The 21,314-nt window shown below is 34.8% G+C and overlaps 2 protein-coding genes across 8 annotated transcripts in view; one reads left to right on the top strand and one right to left on the bottom strand.

Moving 5' to 3' along the window:
• Positions 1-10,986, top strand: part of LOC111044317 (UDP-glycosyltransferase UGT5) — a 42,224-nt gene extending 31,238 nt beyond the window's left edge. For 4 of the 5 annotated variants that reach the window (XM_022329421.2, XM_022329420.2, XM_022329419.2 and 1 more), the window contains 3 exons: positions 3,628-3,850; positions 5,402-5,621; positions 9,034-10,986. In XM_022329421.2, coding sequence (XP_022185113.2) covers positions 3,628-3,850; positions 5,402-5,621; positions 9,034-9,337 — 747 coding nt within the window. In that variant the 3' untranslated portion in view covers positions 9,338-10,986. Of the gene's footprint in view, positions 1-657; positions 1,968-3,627; positions 3,851-5,401; positions 5,622-9,033 lie in introns of those variants that run through there. The other variant, XM_022329422.2, reaches the window with a different exon arrangement.
• A 456-nt stretch (positions 10,987-11,442) lies between these two features.
• LOC111044316 overlaps positions 11,443-21,314 on the bottom strand; it is a 54,731-nt gene continuing 44,859 nt past the window's right edge. For all 3 annotated transcript variants that reach the window (XM_022329416.2, XM_022329417.2, XM_022329418.2), the window contains exon 9: positions 11,443-20,274. In XM_022329416.2, coding sequence (XP_022185108.2) covers positions 20,053-20,274 — 222 coding nt within the window. In that variant the 3' untranslated portion in view covers positions 11,443-20,052. The remainder of the gene's footprint in view (positions 20,275-21,314) is intronic.

The following is a 21,314-nucleotide window of genomic DNA, read 5'->3' as shown; positions in this document are numbered from 1 at the left end:
ATTCCCAAAAAAATCCTTTTTGGGTTCTATTCCATAATCGATAAAAATTCTACAAAAAGTTACATAATATATAATATGTAATAATATAGGTAATATATCACACAAAATCAATGGAAAGAATGCTAAATTTTTCAAAGGAAGGTTTGACTTTAGTGTACAAAAAGCTTCATTTTAATAAAGATTCACCAGTTGAGTGTAATTTATTTCTAATCTTAACATGTATCAACGTATATTACGTACGTAATAGCTCTCTTTTTCCCGGAATCCCACAATACAGGTCGAGAAAAGACAAGGAAAATATTGGGTTAAAGAAAAAAAGGAAGAGAAGAAAAAGGAACAGAAGACTTCTTAAGACAACTGTAAGATCAGGCTCAATCTTGCTTCAAAACATTGATACAAGATAATAAAATCAGGGATCTTAACATTAATTACATTATTCGTTCTCAATCTCAAACGCAACTAGACATTCTTCATTTGGCTGGAACCTAAATATCAATACCGCAGTAACTTAATATTTTTTTCCATTTTTTGTTTGATAAACTGGGGGAACCACTTTGTAAACTTGAATAAGCGATAGTTGTGCCCAAGTCTAACTTCCAAGGTCAATCACAATAGGAGGCTTCGGCACTTGATGCTTGGCTTACAGCATGCGATAAAAGGCATTAGTACACTCGCAGACTTGCTTGTAGCGTTATGTGTGCAATTCGCGAGTAGGAAGCTTGCTTGTGCGTTCCAAATTAGTTTTATTTTAATAGAATATTCATCTTTCTTGCTGACGGAATATACAGTGCGGCTCTAGGTTGTGTGTGGCAACTATCGTGTAACTATAGATAGTTTTAGGCCTATTTTTTAGCTTCAATTTTGCACTTCCTCTTTCATTAACGTGAATAGTAGTATACTGCAAATTTACACGTAAAAATAATTCAATAACATACTGTAGATACTGTTAGAGAATGAATAGGAAAATGTCTTATAATAATATAGAAACTATGATCTGAATTATTCAAAATAGTGAATTCATATTTTAATTCTATATTGTGAAGGGAGCAGTCACAGATGAAGAAGTTGTTATTTTAACGTGTAGCCTATATTTTCGAAGTTAGTATAGCGTAGGCTTTAATACTATACAAGCAATGAAAAACCTACAACTTTTATCAGCGATTCTCGCATTAATCACATTGGGTCAAGTGGTCAATTCAGCGCGTATTCTAGCATTCCTACCAATTGTGATAAGGAGTCATTTTCTTGTTTTCGCGCCATACTTGAATGAACTATCATCAAGAGGCCACGATATTGTTGTTGTCACATGTTTCCCAGATCTAATAAGAGACCAAAAAGTGACAAAAATAATTGATCTGTCAAAAGATGTAAAAATATATACAGAGGTGTTTAGCATCGATGAGAGACCAATTAGTAGCTTAGCAAAGGCTATTGAGTTTCTTGGTTTCTATGGATTGGTTGTAAAAGATACCGCTGACCTGTTGAGAGCACCGGGAGTGAAGAAATTGGTAGAAGATGTTGGAAAAGACAACAAATTCGATGTGGTGATCACTGAGTTGTTCTTCACAGATATGTTCTTACCCTTCACCCACAATGTACCACACATCGCTCTCAGCTCCGCTGTACCATTGCCTTGGCACAATGCTCGCTTCGCCAATCCAGACAACCCATCTTACATTCCCCATGGCTTTGGCAATGCGCCTAGCCATATGAACTTCTGGCAACGACTTGAGAACACAATTTTCCTCATTTTCTACAAGTTCAGTTACACGCTACTTGTTAATCCAATGACCCAGAGGCATGCCGATGGAGTGTTTGGGAAACACTTTGATCTAGCACAGATGACTGTCAACACCAGTCTGTTTCTAACCAATACACATGTCTCACTGAACGGAGTTCAACCTCTGGTGCCTGCTGTTGTCGAGGTTGGAGGCATTCACATCACACCAACAAAACCTTTATCTTTGGTGAGTTTTCCACTCTTCCACACATTATCACCAGTATTAGTTGAATGCTATCGTTTATCACAACCTATATATCAAGTTAAAAAATACTTTACTGCATCAGTATATTGATCAAATGCTCCAAGTTTCAAATCTTTCCAAAGTTCAATGCGGGTTTATCCACTAAGCGGAAGAGAACTACGAATATAGACGCGATTTTAATAGTAGTTTTATCATCTAATGTCTTTATTTTATCTGCTCTAGCAGCTTTTACTCTCAATAATTTTTTTGCGGCACTGAGGAACTGGGGATGGATTCAATGTAAAGTGTATCGAAGCACTTATTGTGGCTGGAGAAGTGTCAGTGATAAGGGATGATACAGGAAGAGGCAGGAGGGTAGAGTATCACTTGGTTCCTGCACTCTCTGCCTTTCTTCGATGAAAATCTAGAGTTTATTGCAAGGAATATAAATGGTTTTTGAAGTGATAACCATACAAATATTACCAGTAACAAAATGTGGTAGGTTACTACAGCAGTATTGGTCAATCTTGGAAACAATGAAAAGAATGATTTATTACCATGCATGGTGTCATATACATATATTTTCCCTACAGCACTCAGCAGCTTTCCAACAGCAATACAAGGAGTAAAATCTGGTGTGGCGCACTCACATAACTTTCCTTGCCGTTATGAAAATTGATCACCTGACGCTAGTGTTTACGCGCATCTCAAGTCTACTACTATTCAAAGATCTGAGCCAGCTGGTGACAGGACAATAACGCTGGATACACACGAGGTCTGCTATCTCTTCATAGTGAATGATTTAATAGAATTAACAGTTGCCAACAGTTTGCAATTGAAATAATCACATTTTCTCGAATTTCGAGCTTTTTTTCAATTTTAGGTGGAAATGCTACAATAAATTAATTGTAGAGATTTTAGTGCTCAATCATTTCCACTTAATTTTTTTGGTTTAGATTGTATCTGAAGCCTGATAATTGGGAATCTAAAATCAAACTTTGCATAGATGGGGCGGAGCTACTGAAATTTTTACAGATATGGGACTTATGGCAGTTGATAGAGCTTATCAATGACTATTTCGGGTATGAATTTGATCAAAATCGTTGGAGCCGTTTTCGAGAAAATCGCGAAAAACCCTGTTTTTGACAACATTTTCGCTTTTTTAGCCGCCATTTTCAATTTAATTTGATCGAAATTGTTCGTGTCGGATCCTTATATTGTAAGGACCTTAAGTTCCAAATTTCAAGTCATTCCGTTGATTGGGAGACGAGATATCGTGTACACAGACGCACATACACTCATATACACACACACAAACACACACACACACACACACACACACACACACACACACACACACACACACATCTGCTTAACATTTGCATCTCCATAATAAATAATTTATACTGAAAAAGACTGTGAGAGACAAGAAATAGCCTACTAAAAAAAATCGCAAGCGGTTCAGTGTTCGTTTTATGGTGTTGCTGATACATTTCTTGATTTGTTGTAAATTGTTGATCTTTGTAATCAGTAAGTGAACACTTTCTTCTAGAAAGTTTCAAAAAATGTGTAATATTGTACAATATTGTCAAAAAGACTGTAGGAGTTGTGTTTGAGTAGGTGATTGGATATTTTGTTGTTGATATCTGTGTTATGTTTGCAGGAGCTGCAGTCGTTCATCGATGGTGCCGAGCATGGTGTCATCTACTTTTGCATGGGTTCGATGCTGAAGGCGACAACCATTCCCGACGACAAACGCGACGCCCTCGTGAAAGTGTTCTCACGGCTGCCGCAGCGGGTGCTCTGGAAGTGGGAGAACGACACCATGCCTGGCAAGTCCGATAATGTCAAAATTGTCAAATGGATGCCACAGCGTGATATACTTGGTGAGTTCGTTAATCATCTCTCAGCTGCTCATACAAAATGAAACCTTGTATAGTGAGGTCCACGTGTTATAATGGCAGTATTTGATTTTCATTGGTGCTATTGCTATCCTTGTCTATCATTCGAGAAAGTAGATAGGCTATCCTTTTCTAGTTCAACAACGTTTCCGGAAGGCCAAGACTGGAGTACATAGAACAACTGGAGAAGGATCTTAGATGTGCCAACTACAGTGACCTCAAAAGGAAGCCGGATGACATAATATAGAGGCATGGAGAGTTGCCTCCAACCAGCCCAACGGCTGTTAAGTTAACCAAAGAAGAAAAACGTTTCCGGATCGTTTTCGAACCATGATACATGATTATTACAGAATATTACATGATATACAAAATATTATCTAAATTATAAAAATTTATTAGTCAATCATTCAGAAATATTTTCTTGGCGAATAAAATATAATTGCTGATCATTTAAAAAAAATGAACAGTGAATATTGCATAAGATATACCGGTATCAGCTATCATCTATAGAAGGTTGGATGGAAGGCAGTTGCAAGGCAGAGGATCGGAAACGCTGTTCTCCTATCTTCCTCCACTGCCTTCATAAACTGTGGACCTCACTATAGGTCTACAAGTCTACACATCATATATGGCTTGCAATAATAGTGGAGCAGGCCAATTTCCTTTCGAAACACATAATAAAGCATTCTCTATACATTTTTAAGTGAACATTTTAGCTGATTCTCCACATTGGCTTGTTTTAGCGCATTCTCTACATTTTTAGCTAATTTTAATAGATGTTTGAACTACAAAATGACACAAATTCATTTATCATAGGTACTCTATTTTTGGAACTTTAAATAATTATTATTATTCTCACGACTTTTATTGGCAGAGAAATCATCTATGTTCTGCCTCACCTCACCAAAGTTATTTACCGGTTTCCGGTGTTGTAAAGTATTGCGAAGTGGAAAAAAGGTAAACCCTGAATTTGTAGTGAAGTGATTTGGTTGTTAGTGAAATTTTTCACCATGTTGTTTCCGTATCTCACACTGATAAGAATATAAGAGACTGATATGAATCTCAGTTATAAACATAGTTTAAAAAAGTGATTTCCTCTGTTGGAAAAGAATTGTCAAAAATTATCCTTTCCATTCATCTGTTAATGTTTAGTTCATTGCATTATGATGTACTGTTCACTGTAATAGCATAGATAAAAGATAGCACAAGCCGACATCCCATGGTATAGGGGGTTTATGTTCCAATTTTAAATGTCACCAAGCCAACAATACTAATAGTTTTTTCGTGACCTATGTGAAGCTGGTAGCCTCTCATACTGTGCCGTTCTTACACTCTCAACCGGCCAAAACAGTAATAATGGACAGTAATCGGCTTGAGTTGTCAAAAAAATCAGCTTGAAATTTCGAACATAAACGACCTATACCATGGGATTATATCTTCTTATGCTATCTTTTCTCTATGATAGTAGCTAAATAGCTTACTAATTTGCAATATGTTTTTCTCGAATCTTTGGAGTGAAAATGAATGATTTTGCAGAGCACCCGAACGTGAAGCTGTTCATCTCGCACGGCGGCCTTCTGGGGACGACGGAGGCGGTGCACTGTGGCGTGCCCATCATCGGCATTCCCTTCTATGGCGACCAGGCCGGCAATATCGAAGCGGTAGCCAGTCACGGCGCTGGGCTGCGGCTCGATTACAACGACATCAACGAGCACAATCTCTACGACAAGATCACCCAAATACTCAACAACCCACAGTGAGTTACGTGCAGATAGCCCAGTCAATTAGTGCCAAAAAAATCCCAGAGGCCAATTTTCCCCTCATCGATATTACTAGTACATATAATTATAAAATTTCGGGGCACCGAGCTTCGCTCTAGAATACAAATAGTCCACACAATGAATGCTCAAAGAACGGTATAGAGGGAAAAATTTGGAAGACAATTTTTGACCCCGCAGTTCTGTTTAGGGTAGTGAGGAGGTAAACATATCAAAAGTCCCCACCCCTACCCACTGTGCTAAGGGGGTGGGGGTGTTTCAAAGGGACTATTTTTTGGTTTATCGCATATAACTCGAAAACTATGCATTTTACAGACATGACTATCCGATAAGAAATTGAAGCTTACATAATTTCCTATAATATTGATCCTACAACTTTTTCAATATCTCTCTCACTTTTCGAGATATCCGCTCTAAAAGATGTGACATTTTTGAAAAAACACATTTTCCCTCAATTTTTTGCTCTTATAACTTTTTGAATATCAATGGGAAAAATCAATGCTGATTATGAGCTTATAGAGCATCAAATTCTCTTCAATTTGATGTATAATTTCACAAGTTTACACACATCTCCACGACTATTGCAGCAGCTTCAGTGTTGGGTGTGAGATCTTCAGTTATGCAAAAATAGACCAATTGACAAAGGAATTTGGAGAGAATGTTTTGAACACTGATAATTATAATAATTGTCTTATTTACTCTATAGTAATGTAATAGATATAGTTATTCACTCTTCACTTGATAAGCAGTATTCTTGATTATTATTATTGAGGAGAAGTGGGAGGAGGAGGAGGAGGAGGAGGAGGAGAAGGAGAAGGTGGAGGAGGAAGAGGAGGAGGTGGTGGAGTTGAGGAGGAAGAGGAATAGTTGGAGGAGGAGGAAGAGAAGGGTGATGAGGAGGAGGAGGAGGAGGAGTAGGTGGGGGAGGGGGAGGAGTAGGTGGAGGAGGAGGAGGAGGTGGAGGATTTAGGGAGGAAGAGGAATAGTTGGAGGAGGAGGAAGAGTAGGGTGAGGAGGAGGGAGAGGAGTAGGTGGTGGAGAAGGAGGAGTAGATGGGGAGTTGATGGTGGAGTAGGTGGTGGAGGTGGAGGAGTAGTAGGAGGTGGGGTGGTGTGTTGAGGAGGTGGTGGATGAGGTCGTGGAGGAGGAGAAGGAGGAGGAGGAGTAGGTGGATGAGGAGGGGGGAGGAGGAGAAGGAGGAGTAGGGTGTGATGGAGGATGAGTAGGTGGGTGAGGAGGAGGAGGAGGGTTGAGGAGGTGGTGGATGAGGTCGAGGAGGAGGAGGCTTCAGTTACTATTCATCTCAAGTTCATAAACACTTCAAAGACTTTGTATAGAATTTATATATGGTTTAGTTTATAATACAGGTTTGTGTTAAAGTTGGTGTCGTGTGAACAGAGGTTTGAGTAAACTTGGCTCAAAGCCATATTTGCATAAACCTGGCATTGAGCCAAGTTTGTGCAAATATCGTTGTCGTGTAGACCCGTCATAAGAACGGTAGCTTCATCAATAGGGATGTTGGGGTACATGGAAATGATGTCTAAACTTGCTTTGATTTGATTGATAAAATCATAGGAGTTTTTCACATATGATTGTGATTCTTCTATAACTGGTTGAATGAGGTTGCTGGCTATGTATCGTTCAAGTTTGTGGGTAGGTGAGTTAATAGCACTCTGCACTCACAATTGGTCTGAGTGGTGTATCCAGCTTGTGTATTTTTGGAAGACCATACATTTTCGGGCATTTATTAGATTTCTCTCTGGGAATTAATTTGAGTTGGGTATCTGGGTTGATATCGGATTGTTTGATTTTTGATTTTGTAATTTTCTCAAGGTATAGGTTGTGGGGTCTTGTTGAACCGGCTTGTAGGCTGCATCTTTGAGAATATGCTCTAGTTTTTCGTTATTTATACTGTTCTGTCCATAACTACTGTAGAATTCCCTTTGTCAGCTGGTAAGATTACTATGGAGGGATTTCTAGAAAGTGTTTTCAAGGCTGTGATTTCATCCATCCGCGAATTTTTAAAAGTTAACACACACACACACACACACATATATATATATATATATAGAGTTCTGTTATGTGGTTATATTTATTTGAAATGGCAAATATAAAATATTTGAAATATATTTACAGAAATGGCTCGCTTAATACAATAGAATACATTTTCAAATAACTTAATGTTAGTCAACATTGGACAATATCAACTTTTAATCAAAATTTTGGAGAGAAATGATAGAAGCTCAGCCTAGTTTTTCCTCCATGGTTATAATTATAGAGTTTTGTCCAATAAATGAATAAATAAATAAGCAGAAGTTCCCTTCCTCACCTCTCTTTTAATCAGAGTATAATCAATATTATAGATTAAAAGAAAAAAATACTTCTCAGTTTCAAAATGTTGATTCATACTGATAGGTTGCAAAATATGACTGGAATTTAGTTTCCACATAGGACATTTTTAGGGCCTGACCACATAGAGAGCGATCTGCGTTGTAATAGGTTTATATTATCTGTATCTTAGAGAGCGTTCAAAGATATATAATATATATATAGAAACCTATAGAATCGCTGATCGTTGGACGCTCTAGCTCAGAGTGGCCGGGCCCTTACCCCTTAGTTTTTTCCAATATTTCCCTATCCTATTTACAAAATTGAAATTCCAATTAATTTGTAATTTCAAAAGTAAAAAATGAGAGCTAAAAGACGAATATTGGAGAATAAAACATTCAGAAACCACCTAACATATTTGAGAAGTAAGAAAAAAAATATCTCCAAAAATGAATAGATCCACTCTCAGCTCTTCTCACGACTCTAAAATCTTCTTTCAGAACGGAACGGTATAGGTTTTTTTTAGTTATAGTGTGGAAAGTACATAGATAGATTTATCAGGATCCTCCGATGTTTTCCTACTTGGTGATCAAGCATTCGCTGGAAATAGGCCACTAACATAACGTTTCACCTGTCATTTTCGGCCAACAGGCGAACAGTCTTCTGGAACAGCTGACCTGTAAGAGCACACAAACAGCGTTCTTCGCCTGCGCACCTACGTCGGAAGTGACTGGCACCAGATAATTATAAGATTTTATTCCAATCCTCTGTGTTATTGGCACTAACGACATGTTTTTGACTGTCTAGTAGAAAATGTCCGGTGAATGTTCATTTTCGTTCTATTCAGCACACCCCATCATGGAGCCTGTTTTTGTATTTTTATTGTATTGTTTAAGTATTTTTCATTTTTATTTTGTACTTGTGTCAATTTGAATAAATTTTGATCGAATTGAATCAAAACAAATTGAACGGTTTTTTAGGGACTAGCTTTACAGAGGTAGGTAGCGGTACACTGAAATTAAAGAAGGCAAAGAATGATAAAAATGGAAACTATGTTCACAGGTACGCTGAAAACGCGAAAGAACTGTCGAAGAGATTCAGAGACCGTCCGCAGAGCCCGCTGGAAACGGCCGTCTACTGGACGGAGTACGTCATCAGACACAAGGGGGCCCCCCACCTGCGATCCGCCGCTGTCGACCTCACCTGGTACCAGTACCTCCTACTCGATGTCATTGCATTCCTACTCCTGCTAGCAGTCACCGTCAGCCTCCTCTTCTACTACACTCTCAAATTTCTCATCAAACGACTGTTCGCAAAGAGTGCACCGACCAACAAAACCGCAAATAAAAAGGTGAAAAAATCATAGAACAACACAATGATAAGAGGAAAAGATCTGCTAGAAAAGAGGTGCAACAAGGAAGAGACTGTATTGAACTGAGTGATGAGGCAACATTGTAGTAATAGAAACAATTGGAAGTGTAAATCAAAGTTAAAAATTATGGGACTATTGATTGAGCGGATAAGGCAAAATTTTACCGTAATACTAGGAAGGTAAAAACAATAATATAGTTCAATGCTGGTGAGAGAGAAAGATCTGCAAGAAAAGAAAAAAGTAAAAAAGGAAAGTGAAAAGTGAAGGAGTGGTACATACAAAAAAAGGAGGAGGTTATTGTACAACTAAGTAAGAAGGGCAACATATCAATGGAGTAGGGCCTACTAATAAAAGCAATAAGAGAGAAACCTGCCAAATAAAACAGGATAAAAATGCAACATTTCAATGAACAAAGGAATATGCTACTAATAGTAATAAAAACGTGAAAAAATATTAGTTTAACAGTATTGTAAGGAAAATATCTACAATTAGGCTTAAGAGGTGGTGCAACAAGGAAAGGTTTGAATGATTATTGAACAATTGAAAATTATTAATAATAATTATTGATTAATAATTACGGTAATCTAAAGCTGCGTTTACACCAAAGTTGACAACAAAATGTTTACTTCACGTCCTTATAAATGCTATCAGATTGAACGGAGCTAGGCAAACACACTTCTAATATCCTCATGCACAAACGAGTAATAAGATGAAACAATTCAATGTTACTCATAATATTCTTGGACAATTCAGTGAATATGGCAACATCAATGTAAACAAAATTATATCGACTAGAAGTGTTTTTCGAAAAGTATACGATATAAGAGATATAATAATATGATAGTAGGGCTTGGAGTAGATCACAAGTGAAAATTGCAACAAAAATACTAGACAAAAATTAAATTGGAAAAGAAAAAATAAATTATGGAAAATAATCGTATAGAAAATCAACTACATAGTGTTTTCATATATCATAGCCTACCTTTATCTATCTACCTTGCTCCAGTATGTTATTAGAAAAAACAGTAGATAAACTACTATAGGATTAAAGTAGCATTTTAAAGCGGAAGGCATTTTTACAATCTAAAATATTTTACTTCTATTTGGATGATTTTTGCGTTAATCATAGCTGCTTTCTCAGAGAGAAAATATTTTGATTCTTATTTGGTGATTGTGTCAGTTGAGAAATATGAAATCGTTGGCAGGTTGTTTTGAAAACATGTCTTAATCACTAAAATTGTCAAAAAGAATATTTTTTGATCAAAGATAGTAAATCCAATGAAATAATGCAATCTCATGTTTTCTTCCAGTTTATTGTTGAATTTACTTGGAATTTGGATCTCCATGTAAGGAGATTTTTCATTTCCATTTTTCTTGAGTGTATTAGATAGTTGACTCAAAATAAATAACAGGACGTTAGTGAATTGAAAATGATAATTATTCCAAACGTGAAATAAGTAGCCTAGTATTGACAATTGAACAAAAGTTGGATTCAATAATGCCATTTGCCATAATGATCAAATTCTAGATTAACTGGTTAGTTCTAGTTTTTGTAGATAGATTTTATAGGTCCTTCAAAGTGTATGACTCCCTTTTTGTAAACTGTATTTTTTCAACTCGTTCAATAAAGTTTGTAAGTTATATTTCGTTTTCTTATTCACACTGCAATAAGATAGTAGTATTATTATAAACAGATTTTTGATTATAAACATTATTTTATTTGTTGGTTCTGTGCTCCACAAACTCATTCGAACCAGTTGTCGCAACCAATCAATGAATCAAGAATGAAGAATTACAACTAGTTACAGTATCAAATATGAACTTGAAGTGAGAAGTGGATTATATTACGAGTATAAGTTACGTAGAGCTATAAATTTTTTTCTCTAGTGCTACTGTATAAAATTCAAAATTCAGAACTGAATAAATAAGCCAAATAGGCCTTTTATACTTCTCTAGTCCCATAAGAATCTTTCATCATTTATCGATTTTCCCTTTCATTCAAAATACTTTGATTTGAATTATAGTTCTAATAGTTTGTATGTGAAACTCATGCATTGAACTAGTTCCAAACTGTAAAGGGATGCAAATAAGTATTCAGGTTTTCATTAATATGTTATTGTTTATTTATAAAATATTCAATTATTCTAAAACAATTTAGTCACTTCCATACGATTCAACTAACAAGACATGAATTGGATACCGTATTAAAGAAAAAAGGGTTTATACAATTCACAAGATTTGCTGTAATTTGAATTAGATTCAAAATATCACCAATTTTCCAATACAACAGCAAAAACAAGTCAAAATTTAAAATAATTCCTATTTAATAATTTGTTTCTATTAATTCAAAATTATCGTCATGCAATAATAAAATTCCAAATAAATAAATAATTATCATTCAATCATATTATGAAATAGTATACTAGTTACATTAACGTCAATCAAGTTTTGAACTCTGATCACTAATGAGAATTCTTGATCGGAGATCAGACTTTGACAATTGTGAGAGTTGAGCTGTTCGCACACCGACGCGGAAACGGAAGCGGCAGATTTTCATTAAAAAATCGGCTTTAAAATCGTCCAGCTCCCGTTTCCAGCACTCATTAGGTGTCGGTGTGCGCAAAGCTTCACCGTAAAAGTTAATCATTCAGCAAAAGTGCAAATTACAATATAATAATATTCAAGTTATCAGAGAATATTTCAGTTACAGATAAACATTATGAATGAAGAGACATTGCAATTTTCCACAATATAATACAAAAATTTATTCATGAATAGATAGATCATGACTTACACAAATATCAACAGAGAAAGCAACAAGTTTTCATTAAAATGTTGCTCAAACATTCACGCGTTATGGTTTTTCACACATTAAAAACTCACATAAAACCTGCGTGTGAAATGTTTACTCCACTTTAAAATGAGTTTTGCTTTGAAACAACGATGAATGATAATCGAAGTCAGTTTTCACACACATTCAAAACAAATAATTAAATTTGTATAACAGGGTTTACACATTGTTTACAGTACACACTACTACAAAATACATTTCAGATTTATTCGATACAAAATTGATTTGCAAGATTTTTAACATAGACATATACATTATAATCGGGTTGTTTTTTACACTATAATTAATATTATTTCATATAATATATATTCATATAAATACATAATCTCAAATTTAAATTACATTGGTAAAGGCTACTACACTGATTATTACGATTGATTCATTCTGTGGACTATTCTACTACATTGGTGATAAACCATTAAAGATATTTTTGAAATATTGTCCCAAATCACCCACAAGAGTTCATGACACACACTTCTTCACATCAGTAAATACAATTATCATAGAAACAACGACAGGTTAACAAAATCATGTTACTTGATGATTTTTTCGTTTGTGATGATTCAACATTCAAACTTGATATAATAGTTTTAGCGTAGTTACATTTTGAACTTAGTATGAATGTTCCACCGTTATCGATAGAATAAAAACTGTTTTACTAATACAAGATATTGTGAGGAAATTTTAGAAATATCGTGTTAAAATATGGTTGACAAGTGACATGTGAGTGACGATATGATACAATTTCTAATAAGATTCTTCTTGAACAGGTGTCCACTCTCAACTCATTTCCATTCTTAAATAGTAAGTACTTATCCATTGATATGAACGTTTTAAATGCATATTAATTTCTTCTGTGTCTCTGGAGAGTCATTCAAGCAGATACATAAGATTCATACCACCGAATGATGAAATGAATTATAAAACTAACAATTTTTTCAAATAATATGGAAAATGATAGATTCGACTAGTACTAGATTCAGAATAACTATTGAGTTTCGGATCCATTATGAACTGCAGAGTGTTATCAATTTTCAAAAATATTATTGCCCCATGTCATTCAATAGCGTTGCTTTGTTTAGAAAGTAAATGTATTACACCTGAAAGTAAACATTTATACCTGAGAAATGTTAGTGTCATCCATTACAGTGTAATGACTTGAAAATTACAAGAATCACTGATGATCACATGAGTGGTCATTGAAGCCACGATGAGCAGTCTTGGTTGCTTAACCTTCCGGTAGTCGCGTTGTTGTAAAGAGTACAACAGTGTCAGTTTTTTGCTGCACAAAACTATTGAATGCGGTGGTGTCAGTGAATGAGTCACCTATGCATTCCAAAACTTTCTCCCCATCACTCCACTGAGTTGTAGTATCAATCGAGCAATGGTCAAGTCTTTAGGTGCCATTTAGTCACGACAGTGCATAAGTATGATAGGGAAAGACTTTATACGGGGACAATAGATGAACCAATAACACAGAATTGATGGCTTTGCTTGGTGTACCTTTTTGGTCTACGAAATGGTAATCATCCAAATGTTTATAGGCGTAAAATAATCCAATGAGATGGGAATAGTAATTATACAATTAATTAAAATGTTTTGACAGTAAACAGAGTACATAACACTTGGAAAATTGGACGTTGTAAAAATTACAACACGCGACTGCTCGTGTGATTGAGTAGGGCGCGACTACCAGAAGGTTAATCTCACACCATGGGATCGTACAATGTTAAATATACTATTACATCTCAAATAAAGAGAAAAATAAGACAACAAAATAATCATCATTAGACTATATCAGTACCTATTGAAAATAAATAATATTCAATAGTGATGAGTGAATTCAACTCGGTACCAACGACATTTACAATACTGGAGGGGAAAGCCAGCATGAAAGAACAATAGAGAAATAGAAAATAGGTGCCTTAATTGTCCCAAATAAGTGGCATATAGCATGTTATTAGCATGATATAAAGTATAGTTATTTTACACTTTAAAGAGTAATGTGCGAGCTGAGAGAAATTTAGTTGTATACTATATTTAGTTGTATTCTAATTTTTCAGTAGTTTATTGATTGCGTCCAAATAAAAAATTTCCTGATATTGTAGAAAAACAAGGTTGGTGAAGGAAAACTTTCAGAATTGTAAATGAAATTTGATACCGTAATTTATTTACCTTCCATCATGTCAAGAATGTTAAGCATTGCTCAGGAAAACCTCAAACAGAACTTCAGCTTGTGCGTTAGAAATGAGAAGGATAATTACGAAACATGAATGAATCTAGAATTTAGGTAAGTTCCGAACCACAAGGAAGCTATTTTGAAGTTTTTAACTGCATGTTTGCTGAGCTGTCCTCAAACCATTCCGACGGTAGAAGAACCAAGAGCACGGCGCCTAATAACTAATGTAAACGATTATAGTGAGGTCCAGGTTATAATAGCAGTGGAGGAAGATATAGGAGAACAGCATTGCCGATTCTCTGCCTTGCCACTGCCTTCTAAAGAGGAAAGCTGATACCGGTATATTTGATGTAATATTAACTGTTCATTCTTCTTTACAATCAAATTTTGTTCATCAAGAAAAAATATTTGTCAATGATTAAATAATAAATTATCTCAATTTATTGAGATAAAATATTTTGTTAATCAATTATATTTCTAAATTATTAAAAAACGATCTGACAACGCTGTGAAGCTAGAAAAGGATAGCTGTGATGACAAAAACTCTCCCATGTCAGTGAATATATTATATTGAACAGCCTTCGTACACTACAAACAAGCACGACAGAAGCTATTCCTATGATTTGCCATCATGATGTTAGCTCTTCAACCGAACTGCATTTTCTATCAATGACCGTAAAGTTTATCATACTCATATCCATTCTTTCACTATATTCGAATTGATTAATAACATAAATATATTTAATAATATATGTACCTATATAATGAGATATTTACAAGATACCAACCTACCAAAACATAGATTTGCGCATCAACTCATTCACGTACATGTGCACGTTGATACAACACACACACACACTCACACAAAACAATATAATATTATCTCTAGCGATTTTTTAAATCTATTAACTAATATAAAGGGACACGCATTCAGAAATTGAGCGAGATTGGTAAAGTTACAAAATAATATACATTTACTCCTAAAAAACTCAGCAGTAGTTTGTTAGGTTGTTAAATTATAACTATCCTCATTGATTATTTATTGATATTGCCAAGTTTTCCCGCAAAAGTTGAGAAAGATAACTTTGTTCTCTTTTTACTGCATCGAGTGGGTATCAAAACCTCAATTGAATAAGAAAAGTATCAGTCAAGTGGCATATTGGGAGAATACATAAAAATAAAATTTTCTATAAGTTGTATAAGCTGTTCAATATATTAATAGCACTTCAATCCCGTCAGTTACAGTTCAATGCAAGATTAATGAAATAGAAGACCAATTCGTTCTAAATAAATAAATGGTAAATTCTCAGAAAAATCTGGTTACCGTGAAATACTAGAAGATGATAGCGAATAACTTCAAAGTAATAGAGAGAAATGCAGAGAAAAGGAGATTGAGATGATGATAGAAACATTTTTATTTACAAAAAAAGTAAAATTTTAGGTTTATAAAAAATGGTAAAATTTCAGATTTATAAAAAATGGTAAAATTGTATATTTAACCAAAAAATTAAAGATTTAATACTTCTATCTCGCTCAATTTGTGAACACCTTGACCCAGCTATGGTCCAATTCAATTCATTACTACAACTATCCTTACAATTATCACCGACATCACCGAGAATCAACCCAGTCAACATAAACTGATGATGTGTGATGTTTCTAAAAACGATTGACGCCAAATTGTCACTCCTGAATCACGAGATCAAACAGAAAAATATCGTTACATTTGGGGCACACGAGGCGTTTATTCAGTCGGCACGAAAGGGCAGGAGGTTCTCCGATTGTCTGATTGGGTTCACGTATCGAGTGAGCTTCCTGTCCTGTCGTGCCGATTGAATAAATGCCTCGTGTGGCTTGGCCCTTGAACGTCAACATCGAGCACTTCGTATGCGACTTCTTCAAAACATTCTTACAAAAAACTAATACCTAATTTGTCGAATAAAAAAAATGTATGCATATATAAGACATTCTTGACCACCTAAGGAAAAATAGCGATAAGCTACATTAAATGTATTTAGTTTTCTTGGCAAGATGTACGCTTACAGCTAACAACAGTTCATTCAATGACTGAACCGTTTTTAAAAACAGTCAAGAAAATTGCGGAATTGGATACTCATCTTCTATTGGTTAATTTTCCATTTACTAGTCATATAAATAGAACGATTTTATTAATATTGGTGAGGGTGTTTTTGGTGAGGAGACCCTTTATAAGGGCAGTTTCTCCTCCAAGTTTGAAAGCTATTTAGAGGGAAAAACAATGAATCTACCATTAATAAAATTTCTGAATGTCTCATGAATCTTTTCAATGTAAAAACAAAAAACGACGAAGTGTCAAAATATTGATTTACCTTCACCTGCCGTTGCAGTAGAAACAAAATTGCAATGAAAATTGCCGGAGTAAAATTGAAAGTATGAAGCAGACATCACAAGAATAAATATTAAAGGACAATATTGTTTAAGTGAAAACCGTTAATGGAAAATTGACCTTTTCAATTATATTGAATGAGCCTCAACACACAGGAATAATAATTCTGCTCAAATTTACATATTTTTACACGAACTTTACAACGGCTATGTGAACTTTTAACATTTCCCAAAACTTTTTCCAATATCCAACTTGATCAGTATAATGGGAAGAAATATAAATATAATTTCTAACAAATCAGAAATAATGGGACATTTGGATATTAAAATCTGTACAAAAATAAACAATAGAATAGATAAAATAGAGTGTTGATAATTGTTCAAACAGACAAAAAAATTCTGTAGTATTGGAAACAGAAATAATCAAGTAAATTTTAGTTCAGATACGCTCATTTGATATTATTTTCCATTAGAAATTCAATTCGACCTCAGTGACAATTTTCCTTTTGAATAAAATAAAATCTTGCAGGTCAAACAATGTATCAAATGAGGCAAAATACTGGATAACAAAACTCAAATCAATGAGATTTTTGCTACTTGATAATACTTTTATAAAATTCAAATTTATAAGACGTTCTGTTTTTATTCATCTACCAGTTTAGAATGCACCTAAACGATCAAATTTCGGATTACAATCTACGACCTCTTGATACCAATTGAAACCATCGATTACCATTATACTCCTTCACCGAAAAGTAGGCCCCCCAAGTTCTAACAAAACTTGGGACATCAACAGAACTTTCTGTGACATCTAACAGAGATTATTAAAGGAATCATAACATTTTTCCAAGAAACTCTATTCAACGGAAAACTAAGCCAAGATGAACAAAAGAGAATTTAATAAATTTGATACTAGAGATTCAAAACAGCTACATACTTTTCAAAATAAAATAAGAACCATCACGCAGCAGTTAGCTGAAACCAGACCTATATATTCTTAAAATTTTTCAATCGTATGTATTTTAAAGCTCGCCAAAAAGATTGAAAAATTGGTGTCAAATCAACGTTGTTAATGCGAAGCAATCTGATCGAAATGGATGTCGAGCAAGACATCATTCGAAGCTAATCAACAAGTATACTGAGATAAAGCTGATGCGCAGAATCGAGAATATTGCGATGTTGAGGGAAGTGGTGCTTAATGAAGATATACAGCTTATTTTAGGTGACAACATGAAGTTTGAAGCGAAAGTGGGCAAAATAAATGCGCTGAGCAAGAGAAACATAGATAACTGGCAGAGGCTGAGATCTAGTGTCGCAAAGAAGAGTTGATTTCATTGAAACGAAATGCGAACTTCTTTGATGATGTAGTCGGAATAGCATATAGTAAGGAAAATTAATTGGAAATACAGCTAATTAATTTCAGAAATTGTCTCGTACAATTCGAAAAATTTCGACTTGGTTAAAGAACTAATTGAAATTCCTATCTTTCATTAAAATTCAATTTATCTACATGACAGAACTCGATCATATTTGTATTTCATACAATATCCTATGAATAGAACAAGGCTAATAATATCAATCAACAACATATTTGGCGAGATGATGAATTTGGGATGATAATGATGATGATAATGTATTGATGCATTAGGATGAGATTGAAATAATGATATTGATAAGTGGTGCTAAGGAACTGACGTCGAGTCCAGATGCTGTTTAAGAGGTTATGTTCTTCATTACATTGTTCTAGGTTTACATAAGAGCATCCTCTATACAACAGTCCACACACATTTAAAACTAAGCCGGCATTCTTCATACGAATACGTAAGTGATTCATTTTCTTCTTGGACAATTTCTTTATACACCTTATGACGAGGTAGAAGTTATATTCTCCGAGTAAGCTATGAATTCACAACAGTTCTTAAATTAATCATCTACCGCATGCAGTGAACAGGTAGTGATGCAGATTGCACAATTAAACACTCATGGGCATTGAGCATAGCTGGACACCTAGCGATAGCATAGCTAAACAGTAGTCAACATAGTAAAATTTGATCCTTCTCAACATGCAAGTCACAATTTAATAGAAATAACTGCGATTAGTAAAGATTTTTCATGAATTATAATTTTGAATTGTTATACAAAATGTCTATGTCAAGAATTTGAAACTGTTAATTCGATTTTTTAATGTCTGGGGATAAAATTAATTCTGGAATAATTTTAGTCTGAGAATCCCATTTTGTAATAAAATATTCAATATAAAGATTTTTATTTTTAATTCTATTAAAGTTTTCAAAATAAAGTTTTTTATTTTTACTTCTACTATCTGAAACGGATTTTTCAAAAATCATTTTCAAATTACAACCATTACAATGCCTCAACATTAATTTACAGAATACATTCAATCTACAGAAATAAATTTTGTGTTTAAACATTTAACTTGAGTTTGCCTAATTTTTTTAATTTTTGAATTTAAAATCTATTTTTAGGGGATTTTGAGACTTCAGAAAATTTGTCTTTTGTAAGATTTATTTGAGAAACCCTGGAATTTAATTTTACATAAGTTACCAGCATTTAGAATTTCATTTTTCATTTTCATGAAAAAGAGGTTTACAATACGGGTTTTGAAAAAACCCATGATAAATGAATTACGAAATTTTCTCTAGTATATTACTTGTTCCATTTTAAATATTTTCCAAATTTCTGGAGGAATTTTATCTTAGAAGGTTCATATAAACTCCACATTGGAGGTTAATCTTGACGCCCGTTAGATATGTAAAAAATAGAAGCGTATCTAAAATCAAACCCTTTGCAAATAACCGCAAAACAAAAAGTTGACGTGAATTTTAAATATTATTTCAACACCTTTTCGATATTTATTATTATAACAATTTCAGGATGAATTTAATCTAAAAAAGTTGACTTAAAGTTAGAATATCTTTCAGATATTGTAAGAGTTTTTTTTATTTTAATCTCTTGGAATTAATTTCATCTGAAAACTTTGACCTAAATTGAAATTATCTTGACGCATTTTAGACCATTGTGTGTGACCTTAGCTACCCAGCTTAACCTGTGATCATTTGCTCGCCTTATCTTCAAGATAATATTATACAAATATTCTCAAAATATTCAATTCTTGGATTAATTTCATTTGAAATCTTGATCTAAATTAGAAATATCTTGCGGCATTTTAGATCAATGTGTGACATTAGCTACCCAGCTTGCCATATCATTTACTCGCCATAAGGAGGCAAGGGGGGACATAAGAGAGAGATAGGGGAGAGAGAAGAGAGAGAGTGAGAGAGTGAGTGAGCTGCTCTAAAGTCGCTTGCTGCGGAACTTGAATCCGGCGCGGGGTTTCTTGGCGCCCTTGGCTGAGCGGATGTCTTGGCCGCTGGCCTTGCGTTTGGTGGCCCCGCCCTGGTCGCCGCTTCCGCCTGCCGCCCCACCCGTCTGCTGCACTAGCGGCATCTCTTCTGGCTGTGCCGCCGCAGTTTTGTTGTCCTGCTCGCTGGCGCCCCAAGCGGCCGCGTTCCACACCTAAAAATCATCAATCAGTTAATTATGAGATAAAATATTTATTTATACGATTCATGATTATAAAAATCATATACACCGTGTCCCAGGAAGAGGTTTACACGTTTAATTTAATATTACGTGCCCATAATGCACAGAACTTGAAAAGGACACTTTGACTGTGACTGGTATTTGTGAACTCAGCTTAGTTGGATAATTGGCAAATGGGTGATTAGGTGATTGGGTGATAGGTTCCCTGTCTCTTGATGGCGACACACACACAGTAGCCGAGCTGCGGCCAACTACGCATCACGCACGCCCGTCACCAATATATTCTTCTTCTGAAAATATTCTGGCAAAATTTCAGCTCCCGAACCTTCGTACAAACAAAATGGCGGCATATTGAAAATTTCAACAATTCGCTTCCTATAAAAACCACTTTCTTGAGTTGTTATCAGCTGATTTGTTCACTATGTTGCGGTTCTAATGCTCAATGTTGAAGAACAGCTGTTTGATTTTAAAATTTCTCTTGAGCCATAAAAAATAACCAAACTTTATTGGGTATTGTTTTACTGAAAGTGGAGTCGAGAAATGGCTTTAAATGTTGAACAAAAAGTTAAGTGTTGTGCGTGCGCTATTGCTTTTAGCTAAAGTAGTTAGACAATTTCAGCTTGCCTACCCAGGCATTGAACCTCCTAGTAAATAAACAATAACTAAGCAGAAAAATCTGGTGTGGCGCACTCACACAACACTTTCCTTGCCGTTATGAAAATTGATCACTTGACGCTAGTGTACTCGCGCATATCAAGTCTACTATTCAAAGATATGAGACAGCTGGTGATAGGTCAATAACGCTGGAAACACACGAGGTCTGCTATCTCTTCGTAGTGAATGATTTAATAGAACCAACAGTTGCCAACAGTTTGCAATTTAATAATCACATCTTCTCGGATTTCAAGCTTATTTTCAATTTTATGTGGAAATGTTACTGGGCATCAATTGCAGAGATTTTCATGCTCAATCTTTTCCACTTGAAATTTTTTGTTTAAATTGTATATAAAGGC

Source organism: Nilaparvata lugens, chromosome 8 (genome assembly GCF_014356525.2).
Source record: "Nilaparvata lugens isolate BPH chromosome 8, ASM1435652v1, whole genome shotgun sequence".
Taxonomy (NCBI): domain Eukaryota; kingdom Metazoa; phylum Arthropoda; class Insecta; order Hemiptera; family Delphacidae; genus Nilaparvata; species Nilaparvata lugens.
This window is presented reverse-complemented; position numbering and strand designations above follow the sequence as displayed.